The 19,351-nt window shown below is 48.4% G+C and overlaps 1 protein-coding gene across 2 annotated transcripts; it reads left to right on the top strand.

The window, feature by feature from the left end:
- The first annotated feature begins 5,236 nt into the window (after nt 1-5,236).
- CDT1 (chromatin licensing and DNA replication factor 1) lies at nt 5,237-19,012 on the top strand. 2 transcript variants are annotated; one of them, XM_083456469.1, is made up of 10 exons: nt 5,239-5,970; nt 6,784-6,930; nt 7,962-8,209; nt 9,060-9,254; nt 11,243-11,391; nt 11,909-11,994; nt 12,739-12,927; nt 13,880-14,020; nt 15,661-15,862; nt 16,971-19,012. In XM_083456469.1, the coding sequence occupies exons 1-10, from the start codon at nt 5,551-5,553 to the stop codon at nt 17,132-17,134; spliced, it is 1,941 nt and encodes a 646-aa protein (XP_083312595.1). In that variant the 5' UTR covers nt 5,239-5,550; the 3' UTR covers nt 17,135-19,012. The 2 variants fall into 2 exon arrangements, with proteins under 2 accessions (XP_083312596.1, XP_083312595.1); XM_083456470.1 differs by lacking the exon at nt 6,784-6,930 and having other exon boundaries at nt 5,237-5,970.
- Nucleotides 19,013-19,351: the final 339 nt, after the last annotated feature.

Below are 19,351 nucleotides of genomic sequence, written 5' to 3'. Positions count from 1 at the left end.
ACTCGAACTCAGGACGCAAGGGAGAAACTTGCTAAGAGGAAGGCACGCTTGGCAAATCCACACCGTGATCAACTCCCGCCCGGGAACCAATGTCCTCACTGTGGAAGGACGTGTGGAACCAGAATTGGCCTCCACAGTCACCTACGGACTCATTGCTAAAACCGTGTTTATGTAACACAATCTGACCCGGCTACAAGTGATCGCCAAAGAAGAAGAAGTACATGAGCATCTCTCATAGCTTAACTATGGGCTGTGTGAAGAACTATTTTCTTTTGTCTGTCTGGAATCCTACAGTATTCAAGCTTGATTGGATGTCCATGAATTCTAATGTTACAAGAGAAGGAGAAAAACTTTCCTCTGTCCACTTCCTCCACTCCACCTCTATCATTGGGCCTAAGGTTGCTACTATAAAGCCACTGATATGTCTCTCTTCCTCCTCTGTGTATGTTGGCTACATGAGCTTCCGTACTTTTCCATTTTCTCAGTTGTGGATATTCATTGCTATTCCACCACTTGCCATCCATATCAGTGAGTGGAGCTTAGTGCAATGTATCCACAGGGTTTTAAAAATTGTGCCCACAATCATTCCTCCCCTGCCTTTTTTCTGTTCTGGGCAACACAAGAATTCCCATACACGTGTAGTATTCCTATACAGTGGTACCTTTGTTCTCAAACCTAATCCGTTACGGAAGTCCGTTCCAAAACCAAAGCATTCCAAAACCAAGGAGTGCTTTCCCATAGAAAGTAATGCAAAATGGCTTAATCCATTCCAGACTTTTAAAAACAACCCCTAAAACAGCAACTTAACATGAATTTTACTATCTAACGAGACCATTGATTCATAAAATGAAAGCAAGAAACAATGTACTGCAGTCACACAATTAATCAGTAGCTGAACTGGGTTCCACACAGTCACAAAAACAAAAAAGCCGCAAAAACAAAAACACAAAATAAATAGCAAAAACAGACACTCCTCAGCGAAACACTCAAAACGGAAGTGTGGTGCTCAAATCGGAAACGTAACACTCAAAACGGAGCACATTTGGCTTCCAAAAAAAAGTTTGCAAACCAGAACACTTACTTCTGGTTTTGCAGTGTTTGGGTTCCAAGTTGTTGAGTACCAAGGCGTTTGAGAACCAAGGTACCACTGGACAAGTATTCCTATACCCATGTGGGCACAGAAAATACGGTATGTGAGGAAGGGAGCCATAGCTCAGTGGCAGAGCAAAAAGTCCCAGGTTCAATCCCTAGCAACTCCAAGTAGGGCTGAGAGCATCCCCTGCCTGGAGGGCCACTGCCAGTCAGTGTATTGTGTATTGTATTGTGAGCTAGATGGACCTATGGTCTGACTTGGTATAAGGCAGCTTGCGAAATCTTCCTGTATTTCTACACTAAAAAAATATCCAGGAAGTACACAAGAGCAAATGTTACCAGCATTAGTTATAATGTTTCACAATGGGTAAAATGGAGGCTTGAGCTTCTCTTTTTTGGGTTGGGAGGGTGGGGAAAATATCCATTTGTTTTTGTTGTTCTAATAACCGTGGCCTTGTGCAAGAGTAATGTTTGCCGGATTAAGACTAGCACAAGAAATATGTCTTGCACAAGACCTCTGCATAATTCTTTTTGGTAAAAAAAACACACGATTGCTCCGCCCACTTGTGCCTCTGCCCATGATTGGCAGGTGGCCCCCAGAAGGTTGCCCAGAAAGGAATGTAGCCCTTGACCTGAAATAGGCCCACCGACCTCATGTGTTAGTGGAGCACCCCTTCTTGTGGGGTGGTGGACTCTATTTCACGAAAGGCTTTTAATAAGAGGCTGGATGGCCCCTATCAAGGATGTTGCAGCAGCAGATCCAGGGGGCTGTGCTAGATGACCTTTGATATACCTTCCTATTCTCTGATTCTATGCGTTTGCTGATTAAGGGAGGAAGAAGGAGCCACCAATTTCAGGATCCCACTTTTTGTTCCCCTTCCGTTTGTTCTGCTCCACCCAGATAGGCCCACCCCCAGTGTGCAAGCCACAGCTGTAACAGGAAATAACAAGCTTTTGACATTCCTCAGATTCCCTGGCACAGCAACTGGGTCTTGCATCCTGAACATGACTAATAAAAACATTGCTCAGCTGTCTGTTGATGGCTTATTTCCCATTGTTTCATCTGAATCAACTCGGTTTCCCTTGTTTTGTTGCGATTCCTCTGTTGTTTCCTGTATGGCATGCAGGTTCAAAACATCCCTTACTTCAGTTTGCTGCTAAGCCCATATTAAGGCAAGGCCTTTCACTGTGTAAGTACCAATTCTGCAGACACTTAAATATTTACACTGAGGGGAGTTGTTTGCACGTAAGACAAGCCACCTATCCCTAGCTAGCTGCCACCTATATTATATAGCAACAATGTAAACATTACCTGTCTGATATATTGTACTGCTTACCTTGAATGGGCCTTATGTTTCCTTTCTTGAGGGTACAGGAGAGTTCCTGTGCAGAATGAAACACACTTTTTAAAACCTGTATTTCATAAAACACAGACAAGAAGTTTTCCCTTGGCTCCTAAGAAGGGAGTTCCCGTGGAGTTGCCTTACTTCAAGTCTTAGAATATTTTGTCCATTTGTTCTAAATCTAAATCCAGCACTACTCTAGGGGACTCTCATGAGACACAGCAATTTGTTTTGTACTAGGACCCCAAGATCCGGCCACTGACAGAGCATGGTGCAAAAGGTATGCACTAGGAGAAGGGGACAACAGAGGACGAGATGGTTGGATAGTGTTCTCGAAGCTACCAGCATGAGTTTGACTAAACTGCGGGAGGCAGTGGAAGACAGAAGTGCCTGGCGTGCTCTGGTCCATGGGGTCACGAAGAGTTGGACACGACTAAATGACTAAACAACAACAAATCAATTATGAGGAAAGATGTTGTGTTTTGTACAGGGAAGGTATACAGTGGTACCTCGGGTTACAGACGCTTCAGGTTACAGATGCTTTAGGTTACAGACCGCTAACCCAGAAATATTACCTCGGGTTAAGAACTTTGCTTCAGGACGGGGAAAGGACTTGTGCTCCGGCGGCCCGGCAGCAGCAGGAGACCCCATTAGCCAAAGTGGTACCTCAGGTTAAGAACAGTTTCAGGTTAAGAACGGACTTCCAGAACGAATTAAGTTCTTAACCCGAGGTACCACTGTATTCGGAAAACACAAGCAGCTGTGCTCCAGATGTGGCCTGGGAATAGATCCCATTTGTTGGGATGTGGAACAGCTGTAATCCAAATGTGTATCTCTGATGGCTAGAATGGGATCACATGGGTCTTGTGCCTTCCTCCCGGTTGCTCTTTTCAAGGAGTCCCTCAAGCAGCCTTGAAAATAATTTCAATCACTCCCTGTTTCAAGGCTGCCTCCCAACTCTCTTTCAAAGGCAAACAAGAGTGAATTCAAATTCTGTCAGCAGGAAAACTTGCCTTTGTGGACATTGTTACTTCATGGCTTCTGGCCAAGAGTCACGTTCAATAAAGCATCTTCCGAGGCTTGGGCAGGCATTGATCTATGAAATAAATCCCAATGGATTAATTATTGCAAGAAGGCTTCCTTGATCTTTCCCCAGACAATTATGCCACACTTCCTTAAAGGACCCGACACAGATTGACCACTGGCAAGGTGCCAACTTTGCAGTTCTCACTGCATTCCCATACATTACTTAAAAAGGTAAAGGGACCCCTAACCATTAGGTCCAGTTGTGGCCGACTCTGGGGTTGTGGCGCTAATCTCAATTTATTGGCTGAGGGAGCTGGTACACAGCTTCCAGGTCATATGGCCAGAATGACTAAGCCACTTCTGGCAAACCAGAGCAGCGCACGGAAACACCGTTTACCTTCCCGCCAGAGCAGTACCTATTTATCTACTTGCACTATGACGTGCTTTCGAACTGCTAGGTTGGCAGGAGCTGGGACCGAGCAATGGGAGCTCACCGCGTTGCAGAGATTCGAACCGCCGACCTTCTGATTGGCAATTCCTAGGCTCTGTGGTTTAACCCACAGCACCACCCACATCCCTTCATATGTTACTTACAAAGCAGTTACTTACAAATATGTTACTTACAAAGCAGTAAAAAATAGATTAACTGTACTCTATGGGATTACTGCCTCTGAACATGGAGGTTCAATCTACCCATGATCCACCATGACTAACTGGCATTGGTGTGCCTCTCTTCCTCAGTGAGGTGGTCTTAGTTCCCTTCTAAGAACTGAAGCATAGTGACAGGGCATAGGCTTTTTATGCAGAAGGTCAGAAGTTCAATTTCTGGCATCTCCAGGTGGGCCTGACAAGATCCCTCTTGAAGTTTTCTGGCGAGCTGCTGCTGGTTAGTATAGTGTAGATACTAGTGAGTTGGATGGACCAATGGTCAGACTCTGTGAAAGGCTGCTCCCTATGTTTTTGGAAGCCATCTAAGGTTGTAGTCCTCAACATAGGTAAAAAAGGTAAAAGGACCCCCGACCATTAGGTCCAGCCATGGCCAACTCTGGGGTTGCGGCGCTCATCTCGCTTTACTGGCCGAGGGAGCTGGCGTACAGCTTCCAGGTCATGTGGCCAGCATGACTGAGCCGCTTCCGGCGAACCAGAGCAGCGCACGGAAATGCCGTTTACCTTCCCGCCAGAGCGATACCTATTTATCTACTTGCACTTTGACATGCTTTCGAACAGCTAGGTTGGCAGGAGCAGGGACCGAGCAACGGGAGCTCACCCCGTACCTTCTGATCGGCAAGTCCTAGGCTCTGTGGTTTAACCCACAGTGCCACCCGCGTCCGGTAGTCCTCGACATACCAGAGAGTTAAGTTCCATTGAACACAATGGGAGTAAGCATTCTAGACAGGTCTACTCAGAAGTAAGCCCCAATAAGAGGCTTACTCCCAGTTAAGGGTGTACAGTACATGATTACTCTCTGTTTACACCTGGTTTTACTTTATTGAAATGTTGTTACTTCTGGACAGGGATACGAGCCTGGATCTCTCCCGTGTCCTCACCCAAACAAACCTCAAAGCAAGTCCTCCTCTCTCACTGCAGAAAAACAGAGAAATGCAGAAGTACTTAAATTAGCTTCCCTGAGGGACATCTGCGGCTCTCGTGATGTTTAGCGGACTCCAACTCCCATGGGCCCCAGCCAGCACGGCTAATGGTGAAGGATCATGGGAGTTGTAGTCCAAGAGCATTTGGCGGGCTGCAGCTTGTTCCCCCACCTCCCTGCTAATTGCCAGAGTTTTGGACTACAATTCCCATCAGCCCCAGCCAACATAGCCAATGGCCGGAGATGGTGTGAGTTGTAGTTCAACAGTACCCTGAAGACTACAGGTTCCCCCGCTCCTACAGAAAAAAAGAAGAAGCGCCGCCTTTCTAGTTCTGCTTCGCCGGGCTCAGGTCTGACCCCACAGGTCTCTGCAAGCAATGGAGGCGGGAAAAGCTACGCGGCGCCTTTAAGAGCTTGTCCGCGCCAGCGCGGGAAAGGAAGCAAGCTAAGGGGCGGGGCTTAGGCCAAGCCCGCGAAAGTCAGATACTTTGTTGCCGCCGGATGGAACGCTCGAAACGTTCCATTGGGAGACGAAGCGGCCACGTGGACGCCATGGCGCAGCTCCGGGTCACCGATTTCTTCGCGCAGAACAAGAAGGGTCCCGCGGCGGGCAGCTTGAGCGCCAAGCGCCGGAAGGTACAAGCTGATGGAGCCCCCGAGCTCCCGGAGGCCGGCAGGCCCGAGAAGAAGGAGCAGCAGCAGCAGGAGGAAGAGACGGGGCTGGGCCTCTTAGAGCCTCCTCGCACCCCGCTCGGCTCCAGCTGCCCGCAGCCCTCGCTGCCCAGCAGCAGCAGGAAAAGGCGCAGGCCGGAGCCCGAGGCGAAGCTCACGCCGGTCTCTGCCGAAGGCCGCCGTCGCCTCGGTGCGAAGGGCAGCGCCCGGAAGACGCTGGTGATGCCCGCGGAGGAAAAAGGGGAGGCGGTGAGTGACCCGAAAGGAGGGGAAGCAGAACCGCGCGCTCTTACTTCGAGCCTCTTTAATCCGGATTAGTTGCCCGGAGCCTTGTTGTGTAGTGGGAAAGGCTGGAAGTCGGGGTTGTGTGAATGGGCCCGCCCCTTCGGGTTTTCTTGGTCCTTCCCGGGTGTGAGCTCTGAGGCGACATGGCAGCAGACACCTTTCTAGGGAAGACACCTGTGGGGTCAGACCTGCCATGCCATTCCCACGTTGGTTGTCTGCAGTGTCTTGGATGGTTGAGGTAGACTGTTCCTGAATATGGCGGTGCTATTAAGTTGCCGTGGTGTAGAGCCTTGTTGGTTGGTTATTCACTGTGCCCAAAAATGGGAAAAAGAATACTTCTGAAATGGGCATTAAAATGGTTAATGGGGCTCAGAGCAAAATATGTGTAAAGTGTTGTACATTGAGAGTAAAAAAATAATAATCCCCCTGACTTTGCAGCACATGCATTAATAGGGTTTGAATTGGTGGGGACTGACCAAGGAGGGAATATGGGTTTGTAGTGAGTAAGATATTACAATGAGAACCCAATGTGGTTAGAAAACTTTGAATACTCTGTTCAGTTGTAATTTGAATCCATTGGTTTGGTTCCCACACTCTGGAGCAGCAGAAAACAAGCCTGCTCCTTATTGCATGTGACAGCCCTTCAGATATTTGAAGCTGGCCATCATGTCAACTCTCAGCCTTCTCGCCTCCAGGCTACATACTGAACTCCCTTAAGCAACTGGTATTCTGAAGGGAGATGTGTTGCCAATTCTGACTGGAGTGCTTCTGTTTCAGGTCCCAGGCTTTGCTTCCCCCACAGCCCTTGGGCTACCCAGCCCCTCCAGTCTGGATAAAAAGGCAAAGGATTTGGCCAATGTGACTCTTTCACCAGATCTGCAGCTGGAGACCACAGTGCAGCCTGGCGTAGTGCCGGTAGAGAAGGTGAGCCTTGGAGAGGAAGGTGGGTGGCCTTTGGCTTGTATAGGCCACCACCTCTAAACATCTGACATAGCATTCTGCTGCCTCCTGAAGCTTGCACAGCTCAGTAAACCTGATAGCCTCTGAGCTGCCACAGCACCCTTTGTCATTAGCATACACATTGACTGGGTTCAGTGGCTCCAGATTCTAATGACCCAGCACTACCTCCTGTGTTCAAAACTCCCATTGTTCTAGGTGCATTTTGCAACAGGGAATTTCATTAGTACGAGCAGTTCCTGAGTTCTGGGCGCAGTACTGCGCCTAAGATTTCAGATTAAAGCTGCAGAGTGGAAGGAAAGGAGGAGCTTTTTCTGCCTCCCCACTTCCAGCTATTCTCTGAAGACTGGAGAAGAGACCCTCTTAAGAATATTAGAGGGGTGGGCAGGGGAAAGGACTAGACCCTGTGAAAAATGAACATAATATTTTAGCTGCACTTCATTCATTTTCAGCTTTGTATTCTTGTTTTTAAAAATGGGTTGCTAGACATTCTGTTGTAGCACCTGTAACCTCAGTTTAAGGTGCTATTTAGCTCCTAGCTTTCATATCTCAGTTTCTAACACTGACTACTTCAGAGCTGCGAGATTAAGGAAAGATGCAGCACTGCTGCAGAGCTGTGCTAAGTTTGCTTAGGAATTGCAACCGTAGTGATTGAGGGCTGACAGTCTGATGGAGTCTGTGATGCTCACAGGCCATTCAGTTGCTTACCTCGCCGCTGGTTGCCGCTTGCCACTGGCAAGTACCAAACTGTAGAGATTACTTAAAAGGATTGTCTGCTGGATATTTAGATTTCAAAAGGGAGCGTTGCCTGTACAAAGGAACATAGGAAGCTCCCTTATACCAGCTCAGACTATTAGCCTATTCAGGCCACTGCTGTCTACTCTGAATGGCAGTCCCTCTCCAGGGTCTCTGGCAGAGAGAGGGCGTTTTTGCCCTTTCCTTCCCTATGTGAATAAGGCAGGAATCTCCCTAGCTGAGATTTTTCTCCTTCCAAACAGGAGATGGTGTCTAAGGAGAAGTTGGCAGAGCTGAGTGGTCGTCTGGCGAAGATCCGTGCCCTGGCACAGAAAGTCACTTTGCCAGCCAGCTCCTCAGAGGCTGACGGTGACATAAAGAGCAGATTAAAACGGGCTCGGTTGCTGGAATCCAAAATCAGCAAGAGGAAAGAGGCTGAGAAGGAGAAAGTGAGGAACCTCCCTCAACTCCAGCTGGGCAAAAGCAATCCTGAGCCAACAGCCGAGACCAGGTAGGGGAAGAGCTTGCTGAGGGGTTGGCCTTGGTGATGAAATCAGGTGTCAGGTGAGAGGGGAAATGGCGATTTTCTAGATTAAAGGGTCTTAGGGCATTGACCCATTTTTTTTGCAAATTCCCAGGGTGATAGCTTGCATTTGATGCCTTTTTACATTTAGCATATCAGTACTCACCTATCTTCTTTGTGTGTAATACTGTGCTGCTGCATGTAAAATTCTGCAGGGATTAATTTTAGCACATTTATAAATTTATTTTCTGTGTCTGGTGTTTTGTAGTATAACAGTTATACTAATAGTTTGATTGCTATCATTTTCTATTTTGTTTTGTATGTTATATATTTGTACAAAGTTCCTTTCTGGTTATTGGCCATAATAGAGTGATTGATTGATTGAGTTTAGGGTGGTTAGCTTGTGCCCACCCCAATTGTTATATGACTGCCATTCCCCCTACAGATTATTGGCCTCGCTGGCTGGGATTGGTGGGAGTCTAGCAACATCTGGGCAGCGGCAAGTGAGCCATACCTGTTCGAGGCCATCAAAGAGCCCAGTCCTAAGCAGAGCTGGGCGTCTCCTACCATTTGAGTCTGCAGGATGCTTGGATGTCCCAGTCAATAATTAGGATTGCAACGCCCAGCCAATAAATTGATTTTAAAATATTTTTGATCCGCTTGAAAGGTGCCCCTCAGTAACTTGTACAGCAGATCTGAAAATGGCTTTGCTGCTCTTAAATGCTTGCAACTATCATCCAAAACCTCCGCCGACAACTACCTGTGTGAGAGCTAAGGTGACATCGTGCTGCCGTGTGGCGGAAACACCCGATCATTTTTATTCTCCCCATCTTCCCAGTGCGAAGGCTCCAGCCTTCCAGCGCTTCCACAACCTCGCCCAGGACGTCCCCCCGGGACTTGCGCTGCCTTACAAGTACAAGGTGTTGGCCGAGATGTTCCGCAGCATGGACACCATCGTGGGGATGCTTTTCAACCGCTCGGAGACGGTGACCTTTGCCAAGGTCAAGCAAGGCATCCAGGACATGATGCGCAGGTGAGAGCTCACCCTTTCTCCTGGGGGTGGGCAGGGAGCGCGGGGGGCAGTCGCCTGTGAGCAGTCAGTCCGGAGAGGCAGAGAGAGTGACTATCTCTCCACCTGGCAAGCTCATAATTCTGCCCAGGATGCCAATTGGGAATAACAGAGTGAAGATGAGAGCAGCCTTTGTAACACAGCGGTAGACCAGAATTCCCTTCTGGGCTGGTGGTTTCCCCCCCCCGATGTTAATTACTTGGCACGTAATAAAATGGATGGCTTCCCTGAGCAGAAAGCAATAGTACTTCGTGCAATGAGTGGCGAACCAAAGAGGTTCAGCTCACAGGTGTTGTCCTCAGCTCCAGACACCTCTGGTTGGCCCCCAGTGCTCTTCCAATGCTGCACACCCTCGCCAAACCTGCTCTGTGCCCAGAGTGCTTTGAGGACCCATTAAACCAGGGGTCAGCAACCTTTTTCAGCTATGGGCCAGTCCACTGTCCCAAATTCCTATGCCCCACAAATAACCCAGAGATGCATTTTAAATAAAAGCACACGTTCTACTCATGTAAAAACACGCTGATTCCCAGACCATCCTTGGGCCGGATTTAGAAGGCAGTTGGGCCGCATCCAGCCCACGGGCCTTAGGTTGCCTACCCCTCAATTAACCTGTGGTCATGCTGCTCGGTTGCTTGAATGGATGCAAGGGGCTGTAGAAGCCTCTAACTTTTGGTGAGGAGGTTGGACTGCCCCCTACTGCTCAGAGTTGCAGCTGTTGCCCTGCTCACTTTTGCCCCGACCCTTGTCTACCACTGCCATATGTGCCCCCCCCCCCCAACCCTGCAAAGGTTTCCCATTCCCTTGACTAGACAAAATCATGGAAGCTGGGTAACTGGTCTTGGGAGCTCTTGGCAGTGATAAATGGTGTTGGAACGTCCACAGCTAGAGTCAGAACACCTCTTTCTTCTGCTTGAAGACTTCTGGCCGGAGAGACAAAAGTGCTGGGCTAGGTGGATACTCTTGACCACTTTTCCTTCAAGCTTTTAGTCCTCATGGTGTTGGTACTAATACACAAGGCCAGTACAGCTCAGGGTCAGGTTACTGGAGAGAGAGACTGCCTTCTCCCTTATACACCCAGCAGATTGCTTGGTTTGTGGGTAAGTTTCTCGGGCAAGTTCCCAAAATCTCAGAGGTTTGTCCCATAGCAGCTTAGAGCAGGGCTTTTAGTGTGGCTGCCCCTGTTCCGTGGAGTAGCATTCCTGTTGAGATTCAGCAGACGCCCTCTGTCTGCACTTTCTGAGAACATGTTAGTTGTGATTCCTGCATTGCAGGGGGTTGGACTAGATGACCCTCGGGCTCTCTTCCAACTCTTACCGTTACAGTGGTACCTTGGGTTACATACGCTTCAGGTTACAAACTCCGCTAACCCAGAAATAGTACTTTGGGTTAAGAACTTTGCTTCAGGATGAGAACAGAAATTGTGCAGCAGTGGCGTGGCGGCAGCAGGAGGTCCCATTAGCTAAAGTGCTGCTTCAGGTGAAGAACAGTTTCAGGTTAAGAACAGACCTCCAGAACGAATTAAGTTCTTAACCCGAGGTACTACTGTATTTGTTCCATCAGCCTTTCCCAGCTGGACCAATGGTTATTTGCCATCACTGTCTATTTTGGACGGTTTTCATCTTGTTTTAAATTTATCTGCTGTTTTTTGTGTCTCTAAATGTTTTTTGTTTGCTTGCTGGTTTTAACGCTACGTCACCTTGAGATGATTGTATAGAAGGTGGTTAATAACTTGACGACAATATCACGGGTGCAAACCTACTTTGCGTGCCTTGTATCTGTCTGCCAGACCCAAGAACCTCAAGACTCTCCTGGTCCTCATTTTGAGGGTGCCACTATATTAATGGGATGTTCACTCTCAAAGGGATTGATTACATTCTATTTATCTGATCGTTTATAAACTTCTGATTGCATGCAAGATCTTGGGTGCTGATGTTCTCCCTGCCTCTCTGCAGGCAATTTGAAGAACGGAACCTGGGTCAGATCAAAGCTGTGTATCCGGCTTCGTACATCATGCGCCAGGAGAAGAACATTCCCACCTTTGGCACCCCTGGTCAGAAGAGAGGAGACTACCAGCTGACGATCGAACCCGTGCTGGAGGCAGGTGGGTCCCGTGCGGCATTTGCAAAAGAAGCTCCTATGAGCTCGGGAGGAAAGTGGGCAGGTAGACTTCCTTGTACGTTTCCTGCCACACCCTTTGAAATGTACCAAAGACCAAACTTGAAGACGCTTGTGCTGGGCTGCCAAAGAACAACCCCAGTGTGTGTCATTGTAGGACCACTTCTTTACAGTAAGGCAACCTTGGTCCCGGGGACCCGGTGTGGCTCTCCCGGCCCCTGTGAGTCTCTTTGGGCTGCACCCTGTTTGTTCCTGACAGTGGCGCCTCTTGCTTGCCTTGGGAGGAGGATGGGGAGAGGAGTCTGTAAACACCAGCCTATGCCACATTTTACATTAGTTGCTCCGCCCACTTTTGCCTCTGGCCCCACCCACCACTGGCATGTGCCCGCCTCCAGCCCAACTCAAAGGTTTCCCATCCCTGAACTGGCGGGTAGAAGGGAACAGCAGTTTCAGAGGGAGCAAGAGGGAGATGTGGCTCATCACCCTTCATTTTTTTGTTTCAGGAGAGAAGCTGTCGGCATCACACCTGATGCAGCGTCGGAAAATATTTGGCAGGAACTTGGTTAACATCGTAAAAGGGCACCACAAGGCGAGTCTCTTCTCCCCCCCACCCCCCCAAAAAAGGTGCTGGATTTACCCAATAAGCAGACTAAGCACATACACCAGCAATGCATGAGAAGCTTTGGGAAGAATTTGACAGTTCAAAAAAAAAAAGCACCAAAGAATCGGAACCTTCAGGCATCTTACACTCCAGAGTCTTCCCCAATTTCCCTGTTCTCTTCTTATTACTTATCCCCACCTAAACTGGGGATGACGACAACTAATGTCTACTAACGTAGACCAAAAGAATGTGAAGAAAGCAGATCCTGTCATGGGTTGCACAAGACATAATATGCACACACATTTCTGCAAGCATGCAAGCTCTTGAAAAATACAATTTTATTTTACGGTTTAGTATCATCCCTGTTTTCAATTGCATATGGGGGCACCATCATCTTGTCAGTGCCTAGGACCTCTGAAGGTCTTCATCTGGCCCTTCCCCCTCCCAGCAGTCGTCTCCTCCCTCCACCATTGCTCGTCCCTGCCTTTGCCATGTAAATGAGAAAATACCTCCTATGGAGGGTTGTTTCACATCAGGGTTTACCAAACTTGGGTCTCCAGATGTTTCTGGGCTACAGTTCCCCTCATCCCTGACCACTAGTCCTGATGGGAGTTGTAGCCCAAAAGCAGCTGGAGACTCAAGTTTGGGACAACCTTGCTATACCTTATCAGTTGCTGGTCCGGGTGCTATATCAGGCATAGTCATCACCTCCCCTGTGCTAACTCCCCACAGGCTTTCTTGGCGTCTCTCAACCCTCCAATGGTGGTGCCGGAAGACAAACTGACAAGGTGGCATCCCCGGTTCAATGTTGATGACGTGCCCGACATCGTCCCTGCGGAGGTGCCTCAGCCCCCGCTGGTGGACAAAATCACGACTGCTCAAGAGGTGCTGGCCAAGGCTCGCAGCCTGATGACGCCCAAGGTAAAGCTGGCCAAAGGAGAAGGCCCTCTGGGTGTGGGTGGAACTCTTCGACTTAGCTATTATTATTTCCATTTTATATCCTGTTCTTCCTTGCAAAGGAGCCCCCAGGGCAGCAAACCTGTCAATAACATCAAATTTTTTATACAGCCTTCTTGCAAACAGTTAGCCAGTGATCTCTCAAGGTTGCCAGGAGCAGCTTCTTTCAGCCGTCAGATGGAATTCCTTGTGGAAGGAATTCCACAAATGGTGAGCCACCACCAAAGAGGCCCTGTCGTAGGTTGCTGCCAACTGGGTATGCCCCAGTGATGCCGCAACTGCAACCTCACCTGACAATCTTGGGATAGGAGATGCTTCATATTGAGGAAGGCGCCATATTTGTATGCTAATACTTTGAATTTCTGTGTACAAAATTTGTAAGGAATATTTTATATAATTTTTTACTGATACCTTGACTTTATTATGAGTGGATCTTGACCATCGAAATGGGAACAATTGTGATGGGTCTGCCTCCTTGTGTGACTATTGACTCTTTCCCTGCAGTTAGAAGTTGGCCAATTTTTTCTTTGGACTTGTTTTTATTTTGGCCTTAATGCCAGCCCCTAGCAGCTTTCTTTCCTCTCCCCCCCCAAAAAAGGGACGGGTCCAAAAGTTGGGATTTGGTACTAGAGAGGGAAAGCCTGTGGCTAGATAAATGTGGTTGTTGATTACTGTGCTGGGAAAGAGGGAGCAACAAGTCCTCTCTGCTGCCTCAACCACCTGCATCTCAGTTGAATGGGCTGTTTGTGCATGGTGGGGGTGAGAAATTGTTCAGGAGCTTATCAGTTTACTGTTACGCACGGCATTGCAACTGCTTTTCAGCTACGCAAGACTCCTTTGCTTGCCAGGTGAGAAAAACTGCTACTGATGGCTGACCCACCTGCTCTCTCTTTCTTTCTGCCACACCCAACAACAGATGGAGAAGGCGCTGGCCAATCTGGCTCTGAGGACCGCCGAAACCAGCCCCTCTGTGCCGGAGTCCCCTCAGCCACCCCCGCCAGCTCCGCCTGGCACCCCCAGCAGCCTGAAAGGGGTGTCGCAGTCCTTGTTGGAGAGGGTGAGTGCCTTGCCGTCTCCTCACCTGGCAGGCTTGTGGGATGTGGGTCTCCTTTGTTCTTAGTTTGTATAATAATTTATTATTATAATAATTTATTATTTATACCCCGCCCATCTGGCTGGGCCTCCCCAGCCACTCTGGGCAGCTTCCATAGAAACCAAAAATACAGTAAAATATCACTTGTTAAAAACTTCCCTGAACAGGGCTGCCTTAAGATGTCTTCTGAATGTCAGGTAGTTGTTTATCGCTTTGACATCTGCTGGGAGGGCGTTCCACAGGGCGGGCGCCACTACCGAGAAGGCCCTCTGCCTGGTTCCCTGTAGCTTTGCTTCTGACAATGAGGGAACCGCCAAAAGGCCCTCGGCACTGGACCTCAGCGTCCGGGCATAATGATGGGGGTGGAGACGCTCCTTCAGGTATACTGGGCCGAGGCCATTTAGGGCTTTAAAGGTCAGCACCAACACTTTGAATTGTGCTCGGAAACGTACTGGGAGCCAATGTAGGTCTTTCAAGACCGGTGTTATATGGTCTCAGCGGCCGCCCCCAGTTACCAGTGTAGCTGCCGCATTCTGGATTAGTTGTAGTTTCCGAGTCACCTTCAAAGGTAGCCCCACGTAGAGTGCATTGCAGTAGTCCAAGCGGGAGATAACCAGAGCATGCACCACTCTGGCGAGACAGTCCACAGGCAGATAGGGTCTCAGCCTACGTACCAGATGGAGCTGGTAAACAGCTGCCCTGGATACAGATTTGACCTGTGCCTCCATGGACAGCTGTGAGTCCAAAATGACTCCCAGGCTGCGCACCTGGTCCTTCAGGGGCACAGTTACCCCATTCAGGACCAGGGAATCCTCCACACCTGCCCACCTCCTGTCCCCCAAGAACAGTACTTCTGTCTTGTCAGGATTCAACCTCAATCTGTTAGCCGCCATCCATCATCCAACCGCCTCTAGACACTCACACAGGACCTTCACCGCCTTCACTGGTTCTGATTTAAAAGAGAGGTAGAGCTGGGTATCATCCGCATACTGATGAACACCCAGCCCAAACCTCCTGATGATCTCTCCCAGCGGCTGCATGTAGATGTTGAAAAGCATGGGGGAGAGGACAGAACCCTGAGGCACCCCACATATTGTAAAGTAGGGAACTCCAGGTCGCAACATCCAGAGTCAGAAAGGGGGTTTGCAGATGGGGCAGGGCCACTGACCTGCTCCACCTCATGCATCATTACCATTACTATTACAGTGGTACCTTGGGTTACATATGCTTCAGGTTACAGACTCCGCTAACCTAGAAATAGTGCTTCAGGTTAAGAACAGAAATCGTGCTCCAGTGGCGCGGCAGCAGCAGGAGGCCCCGTTAGCTAAAGTGGTGCTTCAGGTGAAGAACAGTTTCAAGTATGGACCTCCAGAACGAATTAAGTACTTAACTCAAGGTACCACTGTACTATTACTTTTCTTTTCTTTTTTTTTATTTTAGTTTTGTAAGTAGTAGTAGTTTTCGAGCACAATTCAAAGTGTTGGTGCTGACCTTTAAAGCCCTAAATGGCCTCGGTCCAGTATACCTGAAGGAGCGTCTCTACCCCCATTGTTCAGCCCGGACACTGAGATCCAGTGCCACCTCTCTCCCTTTCTCTCTCTCAGGTCAGAGCCAAGGAAGTTCAAAAGCTGCAGGCGCTGATGGTGCGGAACCCGCAGCAGGAGCGGCGCCTGGACATGCTGTCGCGTCTGCCGGAGATGGCGCGGGTCCTGCGCAACGTCTTTGTGGCGGAGAAGAAGCAGGCGCTGCCCATGGAGGTGGCGTGCCAGCGGATGATGGCCAGCTACCGGTCCCTCATGACGTTTGGTAAGGGGAGGAAGAGGGCACGCCTGGCGAGCTTTGAGAGGGAGAGGAGGGGGTGATGCGTTGTCTCCAGGCAGAGATGGGGAAGCTGTGCCCCTTGGATGTTGCAGAACTATAGTTCCCATCATGCCTTTGTTTTCTTATTTCCCCCAGCCATTTTAAAAAGTGTGTCCCCCTCTTTCTATGAAGTTTCAGAACAACTAGAATAGGCTGTATTTTAGGAGCATAGGAACTGGCCTGCTGGGTCAGGCAAGTGGCCCATCTAACCGAGCATCCTCTTCCCCCAGTGGCCGACCAGATGCCTGCAAGCTGGACAGGAGTGCAACAGTGCTCTGCCCACCTGCGATTCCCAGCAGCCTGGTATTCAGAGACCTAACGTCTCTTAACATTGGAGGCAGGGTGTAGCCTTGTCCTCCATGAGTTAGTCTAATCCTCTTTTAAAGCCATCCCAGTTGCTGGCCATCACTGCCTCCTGTGGAAGGCAAGTTCGAGATCAAAGTTTCAGCTTAATTGGTCTTTAAATACTTGACTTGCAAAGCAATGCTTTGCTGCTTGCATGGCTTGGGATGAAGTTGTTTACCTCCCAGCTGTGTAAGAACAAACACCTTATAGGTGTGTGTAGCACACAATTGGAAAAGATTGGCTTCCACTGCAACAGTGGCTGAATTGGTCTGTTGTGTTTACACAAAAAATAATCTTCTGTATACTTGAGGGTAACCCGATCAAACCCAGTTGGGCTAGGTATTCCAATCTGAAGCAGGGTGATCGCTAGTCTAGAAAACTTTCCCTTTTTTGTCCCTGGCACCACCCTCTGCCAGCATGTGACTTCCGTCTTACTATACATGGAGCCCTGGGAATGTTCCCCAATCAAAAAAAGCTGCATATCTTTCTAAGAGGAGTTGTTAAGAGGATTAATCATGCAACCGTCTGCATGCAAAGAGTCCTTTCCCTGCCATGTTTTCAGTGGTGATTTAACCACCATGGAGTCAATTATAGTGGGTATCCCTATGATAGACAGGGGCTTTCTGTTCTCACTTAACAAAAGCTGTTAAGTGAGGAAACAATCAGTTGGCACAGTGCTCTGTCTGAAACTCTTCCTCTGTCCCTGCAGGAGAGACAGAAAAGCACCTTCGTCTCCTCTCAGAGCTGCTGCCCGACTGGGTGAGCGTTCTCCCCATCCGGCAAGAAACGTACATCAAGCTGGACAAAAGTGTGGACCTCAACGTTGTCACGGAGAGACTGGCCGCAAGGGCAAAGGAAGAGGAAAGGCTCTAATCTATGCTGCAGGATGTGGGGAGATCATGACTTAGGCTCAGCAGCATCACTGTGTCCCAATCTCTCTTGGGAAAGGACCCCAGTGGCCAGAGACGTGTGTGTCGTTTTCTCTCCTTGCATGAATGTGAGCAAAATGTGAATATTGTGGCTTTTTCAGAATTAAGAGGGTATGGCAGCTCTCCTTCCTTCCTTCCCTCCTAGTTTTCTAAGTGCCATCCTGGTGCCTGTGTAGCTGTTATGGTTCTGTGAGGCCACAAGAGGGCAGCACATACCAACCAGGAAATTCAGTTTGATTGGCGTATCACAACAAAGTACCAAACTTTTCGCCTTCGTGCATTAAAAAAGTTCTTTGTCAGCACCGCTTCCCCACTTGCCAGATTTGCTGAACAGGCATAGAGAATGACGCTGCAGGACCACAAAGCCATTACTCCTTTCATGACTAGCATTTCCATTCCCTCATCTGGCAGGAACGGGTGGGAGCTGCCTTTTCCACAAAGGGAGTTTCAGTTCCTCCAAGATTTGGTAGATAGAGGACATTAAAAGTACTTTTAAAAAAATTGGTTGTAAAACATAACTTGTATATGAAACTTAGCAATAACTATTTATTGATCAGGAGGAGCTTAAAATGAGTGATTTTTAACTGGCCAAGCCATTTAAGTTGACATTTTTGTCTCTTAGCTTCAGTAAAAGGGGATTGAGCCAAGAGCAGCGGTGGTGGATTTCTGCAATTTCGCTTGAGCCTGAGGTCACAGGTCCACCATACATTTAACGTACTGCCCCAAAGAATGCTGGGAACCGTAGTTTGTTAAGGGTGCAGGGGTTCTAGCTCTGAGTGGTAAACTACAGTTCCCAGGATCTTTGGGGGGAAGCCATGTGTTTGTAATGTATGGTGTGGTTGTGACTTGACTTTGCATGCCCAAGAGCACCCTGTCTCGACCTTTCCCCAGATGTTGGACTTACAGCTCCCATCTTCCCTGACCACAGCTCCCGGCTGGTTAAGGATTATGGGAGTTGTAGCCCAACCACCTGGGACCCTGAGGTTGGGAAAGGTTGGCCCAGCCCATTGTGCGGCTCTACAATCTCACACATGGAACCAGGGAATCTATCTGCCAGTAAACGGACTTCCTTGTGACTGCATGTGACTTCATCTCTTCCCCTTCCTTTATTTTTTTGGCTCTTTCCTTTAGCAGATGCTGAGACAGCTGCTGTGCAAACTGCTGTTGTGACTTTTTTGCCTTAAACCTATTAAATTAATTATAGTTCACCCTGTTAGGCAATCCATGGGTTTGGGAGCTAAATGGGGCCCTTGAATTGAGGTCCCTGGCCTGCACCTGCCTCTTAGCATTGCAGCACTGAGTTTTGCAGCAGCACGAGAGCTATTCTGTACTAACTCCAAAACCATCAGTGGCAGCACTGGATTATCTGTTCTGTGGCCACAGGAAGCTGAATAAAACCCCTATTCACAAACACCTTAACTGACTCTGCTTGCAAGCTTAAGGGGTGGCTAATTTGAGGGCCTCGAGCTGTTGCTGGACCATCGACTCCTATCATCCTGAACACCAGCCGTGCTAACTGAGGCTGATGGGAGACAGCTGGGGCACCTCCAGTAGCTACTACTGCCTTTTGTTGAAATGATCTTGATGCCATTTTTAGTAGTTAGAGCAACCTTGCAATAACATTTTAGAAATCAGCATGAAAATAAAGAGAAAGCAGAATGCGACAAAACCAAACGACCCCAAACCCACAGCAAACAGAAGAATCCACACCAGAAAAGTGGTGCAGGTGAGTCTGCACAGTGTATTTTGATGGCAAAACTGAAGACCTAGCTAGACAAAATGGCGTTATTGTTAATTATGCAAATAAAACTTCATTCTTTTTGGAGTTGGGGTTGTTTTTTTAAGGTGTTGGCATAAGAGAAGTTCTAGGGTGATCAGAGCATAATATTTATTATATATAGAGAACATTTTTAACTTTAAAGTAAACATAAGCAGAGACATTTTGTATGCGTCTCTTAATGCTGATAACATAAATGATTTTAGCCAGAAGAGTTATTTTGAAGAGAGTCAAGGAGGGGGAAGGAAAGGGTTAAGAGTGGGCTGTATCCACTAAGTCATGTCCATTAATTTCAATGGTTCTACTCTTACATGGATGGTTTTAAGTCACTGGTGCTTTTACTACCTGGTTCTCTTCCTCACCTGTACATTACGTGAAAGGGAC

The sequence above is a fragment of the Podarcis tiliguerta genome, assembly GCF_965153285.1.
Source record: "Podarcis tiliguerta genome assembly, chromosome: 8".
In the NCBI taxonomy this organism is placed as follows: domain Eukaryota; kingdom Metazoa; phylum Chordata; class Lepidosauria; order Squamata; family Lacertidae; genus Podarcis; species Podarcis tiliguerta.
This window is presented reverse-complemented; position numbering and strand designations above follow the sequence as displayed.